The following is a 20,430-nucleotide window of genomic DNA, read 5'->3' as shown; positions in this document are numbered from 1 at the left end:
GCGCAGGACCCCGGAAGCGGAAGTGTCCAGCACGTGGTGTTTGTTAGCCTGATGGAGATGCTCGCGGGGTTGCGGGAGATCGCCTGTGAGCAGAGCCACCTGAGCCGGCCGGATGGCTCCGCTACGTTCCTGCAGGGTAATAATAGACAAGTTCTTATCGATGTCTGTGAATAACTGCCTCACACGTAGCGGAAAGAAGAGGGGGCGTGGCCTATAAACAACCCATCAGGTTCCAGCTTTCATCTTTGCTACGCAGATTAAAATTTGAAAGCAGCAATATGATTGGTTGCTATGGCCTTTGTTCTTTGTAACAGTAGAGTCTCGTCCCGTAGCAACCAATCGGATTTTGGTTTTCATCAATTAGAAAATGAAAATAGAGATATGATTGGTTTATTTCGCAAATCCACCAGTCTTTGTATTAATTGAGGCGTGGGCTACAGCAACCAATTGGATTTCAGCTTCTAGCTTTGCAGCACAGAGTGGAATGTGAAAGCTGGCATCTGATTGGTTGCTGTGATTCCTGTCTTTCTCATGAGGCCCAGTACTTACCTGAAGAGCAAGCTCTGTACATACATTCTGCATGTCTGTGTAATATAAAATGTCCTGAGTTTTATATTACGGCTTCTGCTATACATCAGCAGTAATAACATACCCTCACCTGTGACCCGTTTGCTTGTAATCAGTGTGAGCATAAAGCTGAGTGAGTTTCTGGGATCCAGACAGACTCTTGCATTTTTCATCCAGCCACTGACGTTTGTGGATTGTGGGTCATGGGGAAAGCAAAAGAACTGTCAACGGATCTATGGGAAAAGGTAGTTGAACTATAGAAAACAGGAAAGTGATACAAAAAGATATCCAAGGAATTGATAATGGCAGTCAGCAGCGTTCAGACTGTGATTAACAAATGGAAAACCATGGGCTCTGTAAAAACAAAACCACGGTCAGGTAGACCAACAAAAATGTCATCCACAACTGCCAGGAAAATTGTTTGGGATGTAAGGAAAAACCCACTAATAACATCAGCTGAAATACAGGACTCTCTGAAAACTAGCGGTGTGGCTGATTCAAGATGCACAATAAGGAGGCACATGAAAAAAAATGGTCTGCCACAGCTGCCTTTATGAACGGTGCTGGGGATCTTGGCCTACAGGGCGAGCAGTGACTGACAGATGTCATACTGCATGAGGGAGCATGAAAGCGGTGCTGTACTGTGTGAACGGGCCTCAGTAGGAGCAGCGCTGTACTGTGTGAACGGGCCTCAGTAGGAGCAGCGCTGTACCGTGTGAACGGGCCTCAGTAGGAGCAGCGCTGTACTGTGTGAACGGGCCTCAGTAGGAGCGGCGCTGTACTGTGTGAACGGGCCTCAGTAGGAGCAGCGCTGTACTGTGTGAACGGGCCTCAGTAGGAGCAGCGCTGTACCGTGTGAACGGGCCTCAGTAGGAGCGTTGCTGTACTGTGAGAACGGGCCTCAGTAGGAGCGTTGCTGTACCGTGTGAACGGGCCTCAGTAGGAGCGGCGCTGTACCGTGTGAACGGGCCTCAGTAGGAGCGGCACCTTACTGTGTGAACGGGCCTCAGTAGGAGCGTTGCTGTACTGTGTGAGCGGGCCTCTGTAGGAGCGTTGCTATACTGTGTGAACGGGCCTCAGTAGGAGCAGCGCTGTACTGTGTGAATGGGCCTCTGTAGGAGCGGCGCTGTACCGTGTGAACGGGCCTCTGTAGGAGCGGCGCTGTACCGTGTGAACAGGCCTCAGTAGGAGCGGCACCTTACTGTGTGAACGGGCCTCAGTAGGAGCGTTGCTGTACTGTGTGAACGGGCCTCAGTAGAAGCGGCACCGTACTGTGTGAACGGGCCTCTGTAGGAGCGTTGCTGTACTGTGAGAACGGGCCTCAGTAGGAGCGTTGCTGTACTGTGTGAACGGGCCTCTGTAGGAGCGTTGCTGTACTGTGAGAACGGGCCTCAGTAGGAGCGTTGCTGTACTGTGAGAACGGGCCTCTGTAGGAGCAGCGCTGTACTGTGTGAATGGGCCTCTGTAGGAGCGTTGCTGTACTGTGTGAACGGGCCTCAGTAGGAGCGGCGCTGTACTGTGTGAACGGGCCTCAGTAGGAGCGGCGCTGTACTGTGTGAACGGGCCTCTGTAGGAGCGTTGCTGTACTGTGTGAACGGGCCTCAGTAGGAGCAGCGCTGTACTGTGTGAACGGGCCTCAGTAGGAGCGGCGCTGTACTGTGTGAACGGGCCTCTGTAGGAGCGTTGCTGTACTGTGTGAACGGGCCTCTGTAGGAGCGTTGCTGTACTGTGTGAACGGGCCTCAGTAGGAGCAGCGCTGTACTGTGTGAACGGGCCTCAGTAGGAGCGGCGCCGTACCGTGTGAACGGGCCTCAGTAGAAGCGGCGCTGTACTGTGTGAACGGGCCTCAGTAGGAGCAGCGCTGTACTGTGTGAACGGGCCTCAGTAGGAGCAGCGCTGTACTGTGTGAATGGGCCTCTGTAGGAGCGTTGCTGTACTGTGTGAACGGGCCTCAGTAGGAGCGGCGCTGTACCGTGTGAACGGGCCTCAGTAGGAGCGGCGCTGTACCGTGTGAACGGGCCTCAGTAGGAGCGGCACCGTACTGTGTGAACTTGCCTCTGTAGGAGCGTTGCTGTACTGTGTGAACGGGCCTCAGTAGGAGCAGCGCTGTACTGTGTGAACGGGCCTCTGTAGGAGCAGCGCTGTACTGTGTGAACGGGCCTCAGTAGGAGCGGCACCGTACCGTGTGAACTTGCCTCTGTAGGAGCGTTGCTGTACTATGTGAACGGGCCTCAGTAGGAGAACGTTTCTGGACGGGTCGAGGTAGGGGACTCGCTTAGTGTAAAATGTTAGAAGACGCAGTGTGTCCATCTTTCCTGCCTTTCATATTTGGGGGTTTGCAGAAATCTGTCAGCACAAGGCAACTTTGTCCCGATGATGTGTGTTCACTTCGAAACGCGTTGGCTAATAAACCACATTTCTGCTAATCTCCGGACCCCCGGCAGTGCCGATTTCTACCCACCTGCCTCTTCCTTAGGGTACCGTCACACATTGAAATTTTCATCGCTGCGACGGCACGATTTGTGACGTCGCAGCGTCGTATAATCATCGCTCCAGCGTCGTAGACTGCGGTCACACGTTGCAATCACGGCGCTGGAGCGATGCCGAAGTCCCCGGGTAACCAGGGTAAACATCGGGTAACTAAGCGCAGGGCCGCGCTTAGTAACCCGATGTTTACCCTGGTTACCAACGTAAAAAAAACAAACAGTACATACTCACCCGTCGGTGTCCTTCAGGTCCCTTGCCGTCTGCTTCCTGCTCTGAGTGCAGCCGTACAGTGAGAGCAGATCGCAGCACCGCTGTGATCTGCTCTCACTTTCCGGCCGGCACTCGGAGCAGGAAGCAGACGGCAAGGGACCTGAAGGACACCGACGGGTGAGTATGTACGGTTTGTTTTTTTAACGTTTACGCTGGTAACCAGGGTAAACATCGGGTTACTAAGCGCGGCCCTGCGCTTAGTTACCCGATGTTTACCCTGGTTACAAGCGAAGACATCGCTGGATCGCTGTCACACACAACGATCCAGCGATGTCAGCGGGTGATCAAGCGACGAAAGAAAGTTCCAAACGATCTGCTACGACGTACGATTCTCAGCAGGATCCCTGATCGCTGCTGCGTGTCAGACACAGCGATATCGTAACGATATCGCTAGAACGTCATGAATCGTAACGTCGTAGCGATGGAAATTTCAATGTGTGACGGTACCCTAAGTCCCAGCCTTCTGCCCCTGTCAGACTCTTTGCCGTGTTTTCACAGTGTGACGTGTTGTGCCGTCGCGGTTACATTTGTGCTTCTTTCCTGCTGTTTCAGGGGACACATCGGTCCTGGCCGGAGTGTACGGCCCCGCCGAGATTAAATTCAGCAGAGAGATGCACGACAAGGCCACTGTCGAGGTGCTGGTGCGGCCAAAGGTGGGATTACCCGGTGAGTGGCCGGAGCACAGGTTTTCAGTACGTGCCTAAGACCAAACGCCCCTGTAGACAGTGCACCCCACCAACTGCAGCAGGATTGTGTTATATGTATGACCGACTACCTCCTCACTACCCTAATACACAAGGCTTTGCTGCTTTTATATTGTTCATTAATATCAGATCGGTGGGGGTCCGATACCCTGCACCCCCCAATCAAGCGCCCATAGCACCGATCCACCCCCTCAATCCTCATGCTGCGCCCCTCCCATCAGCTTGATTGACAGTGCTCACATGTGTTGCTTAATTTGGATCCCGAGCCTACACGTCCGCAGTGACTCTGCAAGAGCGCAGCATACAGGTACACACAATGTCAGAGCACACGCACGCTCACCCTCTCCTCTCTTCAGTGGTCGCCCGCTGCACACACTGTGTACACACTCTCTGGGCTCGGAGATTCCACTCCGGCAGCTCTCGCTCTGGGCAAGTGAGATCTGTCGCTGATAGAGAGGGTGGACCGGTTCACAAAGCCCTTGGTCACACCACTGTTTTACAGTTATTGTGGCAAAGTCCCGCATAGGACTGTGTAAATAAAATTTTTTTGGGGAGGTGACAGTCCCTTTAAATTTTAAGATTCTGTCCACCACTAGGGGGAGCTAGCAGCTTATGTCCTTAATAATGCATGAGGCAACCCCTTGAGCTCCCCCTTGTGGTGGCTGAAGGAAGTTTTAGGAAAAAAATCAGTTTTCTAACTGCTATAAGGAAATCTTAAGACGTAAACCTGCACGACCTTAAGTTTAGCAATGAGCAAAATGCCAGACGCGAAGTCAGGGTGTGAGCTGTATGTTGCTGGTGGCGCTGGGAGTTAAGGTTCATCTGAGGGGCTTACGCTTCTACACAGCGGCTGATCAGAGAATGCCAAAGAATGTGGCCAAAAGCAGTCGTATCACTAGATATTCACATTTCGGACGTTTATATCATACCCAATCACTTCTATGGGAGTCTTGAGAACCGCTGATCATCACATGACTATTCTTGGAAGTCAGTGGAGAGCGGTGCACACGGGCAACCAGTCCTCCAGAGAGGGCCCCTGTGGCGAGACCCTCGTCTGTCAGGCATGGACATGGACAATAAATGTCTGATATTAAACCTCGTTTATCGTCACCTCACGTCCTCCTTGTTTCTGCTTTCTCCTTACCAGCCATACAAGAGAAAACCCACGAGCAGTTGGTTCGGGAGACCTGCGAGGCCGTGATCCTGGGCACTTTGCACCCTCGGACGTCGATCACCATCGTCCTTCAGGTCATCAATGACGGGGGCTCAGTATCCTTCTATTGCACAGTGTAATACCCCTGACTGTCCACTGGGGGGCACACGTTCTTCATGCTGTCTCCCTGACATGTGTTTGCAGCTCTCAGTACACGGATTCTTCCTGTTTTCCCGCTTTCTTTCTTTATCCCCCATTGATAGATGCCGGCCATTGTGCGCAGATGTTGGATCTTATGTCGCACTCGGCTCGGCCTGATAAGCGGTAGATCAGCGAGATTACAGAGACGTATAGCAGGAAATGTCACCTGTGTCCTTCACTCCCGATCATTGTGGCGCTGATTAGCCACGTAATTCCCGCTAAGGGAAATGTTATAATTTGCTTACAAGCGTGGAGGTGTGCGGGGCGATATGTTAGGGGGGCACAGACCATCTGCAGATGGCATCCTCTCTAGCGTGCCTCCTTCAGAGGTCTTATCAGCCACCCATACACATAAGGCAAGTGTCAGCCAAACCCACCTACAATGGCGGAATTGTCCGACAGTCTAATGTGTATGGGGGGCCCCTGACTCTTCCCCGTGTGTTTGGGGGTCTCCCGACTCTTCCCCGTGTGTTTGGGGGTCTCCCGACTCTTCCCTGTGTGTATGAGGGGCCTTCCGACTCTTCCCCGTGTGTATGGGGGTCTCCCGACTCTTCCTCGTGTGTATGGGGTTCTCCCGACTCTTCCTCGTGTGTATGGGGGTCTCCTGACTCTTCCTCGTGTGTATGGGGGTCTCCTGACTCTTCCCCGTGTATATGGGGGGCCTCCCGACTCTTCCCCATGTGTATGGGGGGGCCTCCCGACTCTTCCCTGTGTGTACGAGGGGCCTCCCGACTCTTCCCTGTGTGTACAAGGGGCCTCCCGACTCTTCCCCCTGTGTATGAGGGGCCTCCCGACTTTTCCTCGTTTGTATCGGGGTCCTCCCGACTCTTCCCCCTGTGTATGAGGGGCCTCCCGACTCTTCCCCCTACTAAACCTCCAGTACTCAATTTGATCTAATGGGACGTTCTATGATTTTGTGACACATAGGATACGATCAGCGGGGCACCCTGACAACCCTGCAGCCCCATGTAAGTTTTCCCTGCTCTGCAGCTCTCCCGGTCACTCTGGAAAGGCAGACAGTCCTATTGACTTTAATAGGACCTCGCTCTTTCCCCGATACATCAGGTGTCAAGGAAAAGAGGGACACAGCAGCTCTTCATCCTCATGATCAGCATTTCCCTCTCACTTTTGGGATAAAAACAAACCCCATCTCCAGGATCCTATCCCAATACGTAGTAGATGTAATAATATTAGCAAGTACCTCCAATCAGAAATGTAGTATTGTTCTTCTGATTCACTATGTCGCTTACCCCATGTGCAGGGCATTGCAGTAGCTTCTTAGGTATGGTTGGTTATGACCACTCATATAATGACAGTTAGCTAGTTGCTATTGGTTGTAACCATAGATACCTAAGCTGCTGCCATGCTTGCACATGGGGAAAGCGACACAGCTAATCAGAAGAACTATACTATTGCTGATGACACTCAGATCTACCTCTCTGGCCCAGATGTCACGTTTCTGCTCTCCAGAATCCCAGGGTGTCTATCAGCCATATCCTCCTTCTTCTCCTCTCGCTTCCTCAAACTCAAATGTGGACAAATCTGAACTAATTATCTTTCCTCCATCTCGCATATCTTCCCTACCTGATCTATCTATCAAAATAAATTAAATCACACTTTCCCCTGTGCCCAAAATCCGCAGCCTCGGAGTAACCCTTGACTCTGCCCTGTCCTTCAAACCGCACATCCAAGCTCTCGCCACCTCCTGTCGCCTCCAGCTCAAAAATATTTCCAGAATCCATCCTTTCCTCACCCCACACTCTACCAAAATGCTTGTGCATGCCCTAATCATCTCCCGCCTCGACTACTGCAACATACTCCTCTGTGGCCTACCTTCTAACACTCTCGCACCCCTCCAGTCCGTCCTTTACTCTGCTGCCCGACTAATTAATCTCTCTCCTCGCTACACTCCTGCTTCCCCTCTTTGCAAATCCCTTCACTGACCTACAAAGCCATCCATAACCTTTCTCCTCCGTATATTTCCACACTAATCTCTCAATATCTTCCCTCACGTAATCTCCGGTCCTCCCAAGACCTCCTTCTCTCCTCCATGCTTATTTGCTCCTCACCCAATCGCCTCCAAGACTTCTCCCGAATATCCCCCATCCTCTGGAATTCTGAGCCCTAACACGTCCAGTTATCTACAACATTTGGATCCTTCAAAAGAAACCTGAAAACCCACCTCTTCAAAGAAGCTTACAGCCTGTAATGACCACACGGCCACCTCAACACCATTGGAGCTACTGCAACCCCCGACCTACTGTCTCCTTCCCCATAATCCTGTAGAATGTAAGCCCGCAAGGGCAGGGTCCCCTCTGTATCAGTCTGTCATTGTTAGTTTACTGTAAGTGATATTTGTACTTTGATGTAACCCCTTCTCATGTACAGCACCATGGAATTAATGGTGCTATATAAATAATAATAATAATACTACATTTCTAATTGGAGGTATTTGCTATTATTATTATTATTACACCTACTACATATTGGGACTGGATCTTGGAGACGGGAATACCCCTTACGTTGGTATTTTCAGGGCTTTTATTTTAATTTATTGGAACATTCTGGATCTTTGGTTGAGTGTTCACCGTCTCCTGAGAACATGTTGCACCCGGAGATGTAATGCAGAACTGAGGCCGTAAAAGTTGACTCCACCTCCCCTTTAATTTGTCAGAAATTAGCAGGGTAATTAAAGCTGAGCAGGTAGCATTGGAATTAAGATGTCATGTCCTGAATGGAGGATGTCTGCGCTGCTGGGAAAAGGGGGCTTAAAATAGGATCTGGCGGCTGATTCTTGTCGCGGCTCATCATCATCTTGTCTGGTTATTAGAGGTTTCACTGCTCGGCGTCGGTGTAATCAGAGCTTTTCCTTTCCTGCATTTATTTCTATAGTGAAACCGGAGTCGGAGGAGAAGTTAGCTACTTCCTCGGTCACTGATATAATTGGACTACATTTCCCAGCATCCCTTACTTTTCACGTTTGTAAGAAAACTTTATACACACCAGACTACAGACGCGGGGTCAGGAGGTTGAGGGCAGTGCGGATAGGAAAGGGCCTTCTGGGGCCGGTGACTGTCAGTGGTCAGGCAGCTACTTCCTGTCCTGGCCGAAAATGAATGCTGAGGTGTCTCCATATGTGAGGGTCTCTCCATTCACTACTAAACAGGATTTTAGGACCCCCAACTTTCTGATATTTGTGGCATATCTTATGGCAATGCTATAAAAGTCTTAAGGTGGGCTTGTCCCTTTTTAATAGGGGCTATCTCAACAAAAACAGGATAGATTTATGGAGGAAATGGTGAATATCTGTGTCTAAGTAGCGGTCACACCAGGGGGGCTCCTTATGGAAGTGGTGGAGCACAGCCCGCTCAGCTGTTTGCCCAGGTCTGCCCCCCTGTGGGTAGTATCTGGTATTGTAACTCAACTCCCTTGAAGTGAATGGAGCTGATTTTATAAGGATCAGCCCAGGCTCGGCTGCACGTAGATCATTTCCTACTGATATTATTTGACTGGCACGAGAAGAAAAATACTTTTTTTTTAATCTAAAGAAGTTTTATTGTTGGAGGCCTTAACTCCTCCTAGTTACTTGCCTGCCTCCTAAACGCGGCCTGTATGGGTATGATGGACGCGGGACTCCCAATGCGCGCTACGTTCTGCGGGGTCACCTGTGCTCTGGACGATGATGGACAATTACACATTGATCCCACTGCTAAAGAGCAAAAGGTCAGTATTGGGGGAAGGCGCCCACTGCCAGTTTCGTACTGCCTCCCCTGCCCACCGCCAGTTTCGTACTGCCTCCCCTGCCCACCGCCAGTTTCGTACTGCCTCCCCTGCCCATAGCCAGTTTTGTACTGCCTCCCCTGCCCACCGCCAGTTTCTTACTGCCTCCCCTGCCCACTGCCAGTTTCGTACTGCCTCCCCTGCCCATAGCCAGTTTCGTACTGCTTCCCCTGCCCACAGCCAGTTTCATACTGCCTCCCCTGCCCACCACCAGTTTCGTACTTCCTCCCCTGCCCACCGCCAGTTTCGTACTTCCTCCCCTGCCCACCGCCAGTTTTGTACTGCCTCCCCTGCCCACTGCCAGTTTTGTACTGCCTCCCCTGCCCACTGCCAGTTTCATACTGCCTCCCCTGCCCTCTGCCAGTTTCATACTGCCTCTCCTGCCCTTGTGAAGGGCATTTCTAGACCTGAACTATGGAAGTGGGTTCTAATGATAGCCGAGCACCTGCTCTAAGTGCATTTAATCATTTGATCGCCATGGTCACAAAAAAAAAAAAAAAAAAGGATCAATGGGGGACTCTCTTCTCCGATTGGCTCACTTGTCTTCCCAGCCTAAAATCGAGTTGAAAAATTGTCAAGAGATTGACGCCATCTTGCTTTATGTTACCAGGAGAGCCGCGCCGTCTTGACGTTTGCCATTGAGAGCACAGAAAAGAAAATATTAACCGTTTCCACGAGAGGCGTTTACTCCCCCACAGAGGTAAGTGTCGGTATACAATCCACACAGCCGCGAATTGCTCTAATGTATCCCACCTCTCCCCCCAGAATAAGACCACCCTGATGTATCCCGGCTTGCGCCTATATTATTCCTCTCCTTTTTATCTTTTTCCGTCCACGTTGGCCTATAAGGATTTGGGGTTTTTTTATTTGTTTTTTTTTTGGCAGGATGAGTTGTGGTTTTGGATTAACCATTCATTTTACCATGACATTTGCAGAAAAGTGGGGGGGAAAATTCCAAGTTTAACCCCTTCATGACCCAGCCTATTTTGACCTTAATGACCTTGCCATTTTTTGCAATTCTGACCAGTGTCCCTTTATGAGGTAATAACTCAGGAACGCTTCAACGGATCCTAGCAATTCTGAGATAGTTTTTTCGTGACATATTGGGCTTCATGTTAGTGGTAAATTTAGGTCGATAATTTTTGCGTTTATTTGTGAAAAAATTGGAAATTTGGCGAAAATTTGGAAAATTTCGCAATTTTTAAATTTTGAATTTTTATTCTGTTAAATGAGTTATGTGACACAAAATAGTTAATAAATAACATTACCCACATGTCTACTTTACATCAGCACAATTTAGGAACAAAATTTTTTTTGCTAGGAAGTTATAAGGGTTAAAATTTGACCAGTGATTTCTCATTTTTACAACAAAATTTACAAAACCATTTGTTTAGGGACCACCTCACATTTGAAGTCAGTTTGAGGGTTCTATATGGCTGAAAATACCCAAAAGTGACACCATTATAAAAACTGCACCCCTCAAGGTGCTCAAAACCACATTCAAGAAGTTTATTAACCCTTCAGGTGTTTCACAGCAGCAGAAGCAACATCGAAGGAAAAAATGAACATTTAACTTTTTAGTCACAAAAATGATCTTTTAGCAACAATTTTTTTTATCTTCCCATGGGTAAAAGGAGAAACTGGACCACGAACGTTATTTTACAATTTGTCCTGAGTGCGCCGATATCCCATATGTGGGGGGGGGGACCACTGTTTGGGCACACGTCAGGGCTCGGAAGGGAAGGAGCGCCGTTTGACTTTTTGAATGAAAAATTGGCTCCAATTGTTAGCGGAAACCATGCCACGTTTGGAGAGCCCCTGTGTGCCTAAATATTGGAGCTCCCCCACAAGTGACCCCATTTTGAAAACTAGACCCCCCAAGGAACTTATCTAGAAGCATAGTGAGCACTTTAAACCTCCAGGTGCTTCACAAATTGATCTGTAAACATGAAAAAGTACTTTTTTTTCACCAAAATTTTCTTTTAGCCTCAATTTTCACATGGGCAACAGGATAAAATGGATCCTAAAATTTGTTGGGCAATTTCTCCTGAGTACGCCGATACCTCATATGTGGGTACGAATCTAGATGCATAGTGAGCACTGTGAACCCCCAAGTGCTTCACAGAAGTTTATAACGCAGAGGGTAACAGGAGAAATTGGACCCCAAAAGTTGTTGTCCAGTTTGTCCTGAGTACGTTGATACCCCATATGTGGGGGTAAACCACTGTTTTGGCACACGTCGGGGTTCGGAAGGGAAGTAGTGACGTTTTGAAATGCAGACTTTGATGGAATGGTCTGCGGGCGTCACGTTGCTTTTGCAGAGCCCCTGATGTACCTAAACAGTAGAAACCCCCCCACAAGTGACCCCATTTTGGAAACTAGACCCCCAAAGGAATTTATCTAGATGTGTGGTGAGCACTTTGTGCTTCACAAAATTTTATAACACCGAGCCGTGAAAATAAAAAATCATTTTTTTTCCCACAAAAATAATTTTTTAGTCCCCAATTTTTGATTTTCCCAAGGGTAACAGGAGAAATTAGACCTCGAAATGGGGGTTGTGCAATTTTTCCTGAGTACGCTTATGCCCCATATGTTGGGGTAAACCACTGTTTGGGCGCACGTCGGGGCGCGGAAGGGAGGGAGCACCATAACCACCACACACCCCTAACCATAACCCTAATCACACTCCTAAACCTAATCCCAACCATAACCCTAGCCCCAACACACCCCTAATCCTAATCCCAACCATAACCCTAACCCCAACACACCCCTAACCCTAATCCCAACCCCACCCTAATCCCAAACCTAACTTTAATTCCAACCCTAACCCTAAGGCTATGTGCCTACGTTGTGGATTTGTGGGTGGATTTTTCCCTACCGTTTTTGAAAAATCCGCAGGTAAAACGTACTGCGTAGATTTCCAGCGTTTTTTGTGCGGATTCTGCGGATTCCTACTGAGGAGCAGGTGTAAAACGCTGCGGAATCCGCACAAAGAATTGACATGCTGCTGAAAATACAATGCAGCGTTTCGGCGCTGTATTTTCCACACCATGTGCACAGCGGGTTTGGTTTTCCATAGGTTTACATGGTACTGTAAACCTGATGGAAAACTGCTGCGAATCCGCACAGTGTGCATAGTCTAATTCTAACCCTAATTCCAACCCTAACCCTAATTCTAACCCCAATTCTAACCCTAACCCTAGTGGAAAAATAAAAATAAATATATTTTCTTTATTTCATTATTTTCCCTACCTATGGGGGTAATAAAGGGGGGGTTATTTGCTATTTTTTTAAATTTTGATCACTGTGATAGGGTCTATCACAGTGATCAAAATGTACCTCGAGTGAATGAACGAATCTGCCGGCCGCCGGATTTGGCGGGCGCAATGCGCATGTGCCCTCCATTTTGGAAGATGGCGGCGCCCATCGGAGAAGACCGATGGACACCGGGCGGGACATCGGGACTCGGGAGGTACATGGGGGGAGGTGGGATCGGAGTGCGGGGGGAGCTGAGAACAGGACAGAGAGGAGAGCAGCGGAGGACAGGATGGAGGGGAGGAGAGACCTGCGATCTGCCGCCGTCGTCAGTCGGTGGTGGGGGGGCAGATCGCGGTCTCCAGCCGTGGCCGATGATATTGCAGCATCTGCCATGGCTGGATTGTAATATTTCACCAAGTTTCATTAGTGAAATATTACAATTGCTTTGATTGACTGTTTCACTTTCAACAGCCAATCAGAGCGATTATAGCCACGGGGGGGTAAAGCCTGCGTTCAAGTACAAGCCCTCCTGTTCCTGCGGGTCGTGTGAAATTTCAGTTAACCCTTTCACCCGACCTGCTGGAAAGCGATCATTTTGTGACACAGCATATGCGTCACAGGTCGGATTGGCACCGAATTTCATGACGCATACGCTGTTTCACAGGTCGGGAAGGGGTTAATTGAAATTGCCCTGTACGGAGTGGGCTCTGCTCCATGATGGAAATGTCTGCCACGGAGTGTTAAGGGGTTAAAGGGTTGTCCAGTAAGCAACATGCATGTTATTTATGGATAGGATAGATGACAAATGATTGGTGGCAGTTCCAGAAGTTGGTCTTCCAAAAAGTGGTTCCAACGGTCACTGAAGCTTTACTGAGCGTGTGCGACCACCACTCAATTCACTGTCTATATGAGTGGTGGTCGCACATGCTCAGTAACATGTTACACAGGAGACTTTGTCCAGTGGAGGGTTTCTGCAGCTGCAGCCTCAGTAATCATACACTTATCATCTCTCCTGGGGGTAAGTTTAGTTTGAGACCTCCTCATAGACCACCAGGCCCGAGGTCGTCGTCAGCCGCCGCCGGTGGACTGTTATATAGTAGGTGTTATTACAGCTTGGCGCCCGCTCATGACACTGCAGCATTGTGCTGGTGTCTGCAGCCCTGCACGCTTCTCGGAGACCCGAGATGCTGCATTATGCTAATATCAATATTTCTGGACAGTCCTGGGCAGCCTCCAGGCCGGTGACTGATGGCGGTCTGGCAGGCTCAGTGTCTGCACAGTAATGCCGTCTGCCTCTCTCCACAGAGCACTGAAAATACGGCTGTCGGCGACCAATAGATAGAGGCGGCAGTCTGGAAGCCGCAAGGGCCCCTGGTTTATGCTGGGAAATGACAACACCTCTAGGACTGGACATCAGGAGAAGTTTATGACCTAATTAGTGCAGATGAGGAACCTCTGAGATCAGTGGATGAGAGAAATACCAACATCCCTAAGACTGAACAGAGACTCCTGTGCCTCCAGGAATAATGTATGAGACCTGCATCTCTGTGACCGCACTGAGAGCAGAGACTCACGGAGTGCTAAGACTGGAGCGCAGAGGCTTCTACACCTCTAGGACTGACGTCATATAGCAGGGGCTTGAAAACCTCTGGGACTTGTGCTCCGTCCTCTCGATTATGGCAGCCGGTAACATTCCTCTACATTGTATACGTGTGAATAGAGAAGCAGACCCCCAGAAGTGGTGTATGAATGCAGGACACGCTCAGGAGTGACACACAAAATTAGATTCTCTAGGACTTGTTAAGGAATTGACTACCTCTAGGACTGATGTATTAAGACACTAAGACAGTGAAGGAAAAATATCAGTGACTCGCACACCTCTAGGATTGGTGTCTTGGGGCCTCGCACACCTCTAGGATTGGTGTCTTGGGGCCTCGCACACCTCTAGGATTGGTGTCTTGGGGCCTCGCACACCTCTAGGATTGGTGTCTTGGGGCCTCGCACACCTCTAGGATTGGTGTCTTGGGGCCTCGCACACCTCTAGGATTGGTGTCTTGGGGCCTCGCACACCTCTAGGATTGGTGTCTTGGGGCCTCGCACACCTCTAGGATTGGTGTTTTGGGGCCTCGCACACCTCTAGGATTGGTGTCTTGGGGCCTCGCACACCCTTAGGATTGGTGTCTTGGGGCCTCGCACACCTCTAGGATTGGTGTCTTGGGGCCTCGCACACCCCTAGGATTGGTGTCTTGGGGCCTCGCACACCTCTAGGATTGGTGTCTTGGGGCCTCGCACACCTCTAGGATTGGTGTATTGGGGCCTCGCACACCTCTAGGATTGGTGTTTTGGGGCCTTGCACACCTCTAGGATTGGTGTCTTGGGGCCTCGCACACCTCTAGGATTGGTGTCTTGGGGCCTCGCACACCTCTAGGATTGGTGTCTTGGGGCCTCGCACACCTCTAGGATTGGTGTCTTGGGGCCTCGCACACCTCTAGGATTGGTGTCTTGGGGCCTCGCACACCTCTAGGATTGGTGTCTTGGGGCCTCGCACACCTCTAGGATTGGTGTTTTGGGGCCTCGCACACCTCTAGGATTGGTGTCTTGGGGCCTCGCACACCCCTAGGATTGGTGTCTTGGGGCCTCGCACACCTCTAGGATTGGTGTCTTGGGGCCTCGCACACCTCTAGGATTGGTGTCTTGGGGCCTCGCACACTTCTAGGATTGGTGTCTTGGGGCCTCGCACTCCTCTAGGATTGGTGTCTTGGGGCCTCGCACACCTCTAGGATTGGTGTCTTGGGGCCTCGCACACCTCTAGGTTTGGTGTTTTGGGGCCTCGCACATCTCTAGGATTGATGTCTGGGGCCTCGCACACCTCTAGGATTGGTGTCTTGGGGCCTCGCACACCTCTAGGTTTGGTGTCTTGGAGCCTTGCACACCTCTAGGATTGGTGTCTTGGGGCCTCGCACACCTCTAGGATTGATGTCTGGGGCCTCGCACACCTCTAGGATTGGTGTCTTGGGGCCTCGCACACCTCTAGGTTTGGTGTCTTGGGGCCTTGCACACCTCTAGGATTGGTGTCTTGGGGCCTCCCACACTTCTAGGATTGATGTCTGGGGCCTCGCACATCTTTGGACTGCTGTATTGGAGCGTTGTGGTGGATGCTGGTTTAGTTCCCGCTTCCCCCCTCTCTTGTGTTTATTCCATACTCCTCTGCACTGCAGTAATTAGAGATTGCTCCCCTCGCCTGCCGGCAGTCGTCCCCTCCAGGTGGCCGGTGGATCATCAGAATCATCTCATGGTAATTGACTGCCCATTTTATCACATTCGTCATTTCCAGGCAGCACGCAGCTCTGCAGACCGCGCAGTTTCCTGCCAGCTCTTCCCAGCATGTAATTGACCAAATGCTCCACTTCTCCCTAATGTGACGAGGTGTCTGCGCAGTGAGGCAGGGACAAGGCCGGCTGCCCCCGGCCTCGGCTGCTGGTTATACTTGTGAGGTACGAGGAAAGCTGGGCCTCGGTGTCACACTGCCTGTGCGGATTGGGGATTGTCAGTCTCTTTAGGGGCCATGCCCCATAGATGAGGTGAATGAGAATGTCCATTTGTTTATTAATATATTTCCAGGAGGAATAACAGAGGAACAATGTTAAAAATCAAATGCACTATAATAGTTCTACCTGTGCCGACCATACAGACATCCTGCATTACCGTCATCCTCCACCCCAGTGTTTGGCGACATGTCGCCTCCTCCGTGCTGTCGCGCACCTCTCTACTACCCCACGTCCACACTGCGCACGTCTGGCTCTGCTGCTCCGTCCTGTCCTTGTGGGTTCTCAGCTGAGACGGTGCCAAATATCGAGAAGATTACACTCTGCAGATATTAGGATCCCAGGTGGTGGAGGAGAACGCAGCTTTTTCCATCTCTACAAATCTCAGTCCCAGCTGGAGAGGATCACATATCTTGTCTGATCTCACGTCTCTGGTGAATACTGATGTTACCGGCGGATTCCTGCCGAGTCCGTGTCCCATAGCGCCCAGCTGTCAGTCACCCTGCAGTGATGCCTCATATCTGCCATATGTTACCCCATAACATGAGGAGGATATCCATGTCCCACACCTGCCTATATTACCCTATAGCGGGGGGAGGATATCCATGTCCCACATCTGCCTATATTACACTATAGTAGGAGGATATCCATGTCCCACACCTGCCTATATTACCCTATAGCGGGGGGAGAATATCCATGTCCCACATCTGCCTACATTTCCCTATAGCGGGGGGAGAATATCCATGTCCCACACCTGCCTATATTACCCTATAGCGGGGGGAGAATATCCATGTCCCACATCTGCCTATATTACCCTAAAGTAGGAGGATATCCATGTCCCACATCTGCCTATATTACCCTATAGTAGGAGGATATCCATGTCCCACATCTGCCTATATTACCCTATAGTAGGAGGATATCCATGTCCCACATCTGCCTATATTACCCTATAGTAGGAGGATATCCATGTCCCACATCTGCCTATATTACCCTATAGTAGGAGGATATCCATGTCCCACATCTGCCTATATTACCCTATAGTGGGAGAATATCCATGTCCCACATCTGCCTACATTTCCCTATAGCGGGAGGAGGATATCCACGTCCCACATCTGCCTATATTACCCTATAGTGGGAGGAGGATATCCACGTCCCACATCTGCCTATATTACACTATAGTGGGAGGATATCCATGTCCCACATCTGCCTATATTACCCTATAGTAGGAGGATATCCATGTCCCACATTTGCCTATATTACCTTATAGTGGGAGAATATCCATGTCCCACACCTGCCTATATTTCCCTATAGTGGGAGGAGGATATCCACGTCCCACATCTGCCTATATTACCCTATAGCGGGAGGAGGATATCCACGTCCCACATCTGCCTATATTACACTATAGTGGGAGGATATCCATATCACACATCTACCTATATTACCCTATAGTAGGAGGATATCCACATCCCACACCTGCCTATATTACCCAATGGCGGGTTTAGGATATCCACGTCCCACATCTGCCTATATTACCCTATAGTGGAAGGAGGATATCCACGTCCCACATCTGCCTATATTACCCTATAGGGGGAGGAGGATATCCACGTCCCACATCTGCCTATATTACCCTATAGTGGGAGGAGGATATCCACGTCCCACATCTGCCTGTATTACCCTATAGAAGGAGGATATCCACATCCCACATCTGCCTATATTACCCTATAGTGGCAGGATATCCACGTCCCACATCTGCCTATATTACCCTATAGTGGGAGGATATCCATGTACCCCATCTGCCTATATTACCCTATAGAAGGAGGATATCCACATCTGCCTATATTACCCTATAGTGGGAGGATATCCCTGTCCCAGATCTGCCTATATTACCCTATAGTGGGAGGATATCCATGTCCCACATCTGCTTATATTACCCTATAGAAGAAGGATATAAACATCCCACATCTTCATATATTACCCTATAATGGGAGGATATCCAATTCCTACATCTTCTTATAATATCCTATAGTAGGAGGGTATCCACGTCTCACATCTGCCTATATTACACTATGGTAGGAGGATATCCATGCTCCTCATCTGCCTATATTACACTATAGTGGGAGAATATCCTTGTCATATCTTTCTTACGTTACCCTATAGTAGGATATCCATGTCCCATATGCCCCTTTTGTTACCCTATAGTGGGAGGATAGCCATGTCTCATGTACCCCTTATGTTACCCAATAGTGGGAGGATATCCATGTTCCACATCTGCCTATATTACTCTATAGTGGGAGGATATCCTTGTCATATCTGCTTTGTTACCCTATAGTTGTAGGATAGCCATGTCCCATAAACCCCTTATGTTACCCTTAAGTGGGAAGATAACCATGTCTCTTATAACTCTTATGTTACCCTATAGTGAGAGGATATCCATGTCCCATATACCCCTATGTTACCCTATAGTGGGAGGATAGCCATGTCTTATATACCCTTTATGATACCCTATAGTAGGATGATAGCCATGTTTCCTATCTGCCTTATGTTACCCTATAGTAGAAGGGTAGCCATGTCTCGTATACCCCTATGTTACTCTATAGTAGGAGGATAGCCATGTTTCATATCTGCCATATGTTACCCTATAGTGGGAGGATATTCATGTCTCATATACCCCTTATGTTACCCTACAGTTGGAAGATAGCCATGTCTCATATATCACTTATGTTACCCTATAGTAGGAGGATAGCCATGTCTCACATACCCCTTATGTTACCCTATAGTGGGAAAGTAGCCATGTCTCTTATACCCCTTATGTTACCCTATAGTAGGAGGATAACCATGTCCTATATGCCCCTTTTGTCACCCTGTAGAAAGAGGACATTTATCTTTCGTATACCCCTATGTTACCCTGTAGTAGGAGGATAGCCGTGTCTCATTTACCCCTATGTTACCCTATGGTGGGAGGATAGCCATGTCTCATATACCCTTTTTGATACCCTATAGTAGTAGGATAGCCATGTTTCATATCTGCCTTATGTTAAACCATAGTAGGAGGATAGCCATGTCTCATATACCCCTTATGTTACCCTATAGTAGGAGGGTAGCCATGTCTCCTATGCCCCTTATGTTACCCTATAGTAGGAGGATAGCCATGTTTCATATCTGCCTTATATTACCCTATAGTAGGAGGGTAGCCATGTCTCATATGCCCCTTATGTTACCCTATAGTAGGAGGATAGCCATGTTTCATATCTGCCTTATATTACCCTATAGTAGGAGGGTAGCCATGTCTCCTATGCCCCTTATGTTACCCTATAGTAGGAGGATAGCCATGTTTCATATCTGCCTTATGTTATGCTATAGTGGGAGGATAGCTATGTCTCGTCTATCACTTATGTTACCCTACAGCAGGAGCAGAACGTTGTCTTTCATCTTTTGACCCCATGTATCGTTCTCCGTCTGTCAGCGTCGCCCTGCGGAGGGAAGGACAGTCATGTCGCCTTGTCTTCTGCTGTCGGTGTGTTTTAGTTTCCGCCTCTGTTTTCTCTCTTCTTATTTTCGTCCCCCTCCTTCCAGGCAGCCGGAGTGAGAGACAATTTAATAAAATGATGTTAAGAGAATCATTAAAATTGAACAAATAGCTGCGTCTCCCCGTGGCAGTTCATAAAGTGAGCGGGTAGAGGACGGGAGGAGGCGGTGGGCGCGGGGAGCCGGGGGGTTTAATAATGTGGCGCTGTCTCCTCACCGCCGTCTCTTCTCTCCCCAGCTCCAGCAGTGTATCGCAGCCGCCCAGCTCTCAGCCCAAAAAATCTTCCACTTCTACCGGGACTCTGCCAGGAGGCGATACTCCAAATCCTAGCAGGCGATCAGTGCACCGTGGCGATGAATGAGGACACCTCGTCAGACTGAATTTTTTTATTTATTTTATTTTTCTCCTGTAACATTTTTTGCAGCGTTTTTCCTAATAAAATAAGCAAAGCTTTGGAAAAAAAAAAATCACGTCTGTTTCACTTTTTTTTTTTTTTTTTTTCATGCGTTTTAACACATTCAATGCAGATTTTTCCATACCATTGTCTCTCTCTTTACCCCATCCTCACCCCCTCCCCCCAAAGATGCAATAGATTTAAAAAAAAAAAAAAAAAAAACTGCTTTAGGCCAAAAAAGTACCGCAGGTTACAACAAAAAAAAACACACAAATTAGGCATGCGATTTTACAAATTTCATTCATTTTTATTCCTTTTTTTACGTTGGGAGGGGGGGGGGGGTGAGCATCAAATACGCTACATGTGAACAATTATTTAAAGTGGAAATTCCATATAAATTAGTCATGGTAGCATGTGAAAGGGGTTGTAAACAATAAGGAAACATGGCTGCCTTCTTCTAGAAACAGCGCCCCTTCTGTCCACAGGTTGTGTCTGGTATTACGGATCAAGTAGTGTCTGAGTTGCAATACCACACACAACCAGCA

At 49.0% G+C, this 20,430-nt stretch overlaps 1 protein-coding gene across 2 annotated transcripts; it reads left to right on the top strand.

The window, feature by feature from the left end:
* Nucleotides 1-17: 17 nt before the first annotated feature.
* Nucleotides 18-19,958, top strand: EXOSC5 (exosome component 5). 2 transcript variants are annotated; one of them, XM_077285700.1, is made up of 6 exons: nucleotides 18-136; nucleotides 3,877-3,990; nucleotides 5,176-5,297; nucleotides 8,965-9,105; nucleotides 9,773-9,862; nucleotides 19,729-19,958. In XM_077285700.1, exons 1-6 carry the CDS (start codon nucleotides 52-54, stop codon nucleotides 19,819-19,821), a joined length of 645 nt encoding a protein of 214 aa, XP_077141815.1. In that variant the 5' UTR covers nucleotides 18-51; the 3' UTR covers nucleotides 19,822-19,958. The 2 variants fall into 2 exon arrangements, with proteins under 2 accessions (XP_077141815.1, XP_077141816.1); XM_077285701.1 differs by lacking the exon at nucleotides 3,877-3,990 and having other exon boundaries at nucleotides 26-136.
* The last annotated feature ends 472 nt before the right edge of the window (nucleotides 19,959-20,430 follow it).

Source organism: Ranitomeya variabilis, chromosome 2, assembly GCF_051348905.1.
Source record: "Ranitomeya variabilis isolate aRanVar5 chromosome 2, aRanVar5.hap1, whole genome shotgun sequence".
In the NCBI taxonomy this organism is placed as follows: domain Eukaryota; kingdom Metazoa; phylum Chordata; class Amphibia; order Anura; family Dendrobatidae; genus Ranitomeya; species Ranitomeya variabilis.
The sequence above is the reverse complement of the archived record's forward strand: the minus strand, read 5'-3'. Positions and strand labels throughout refer to the sequence as shown.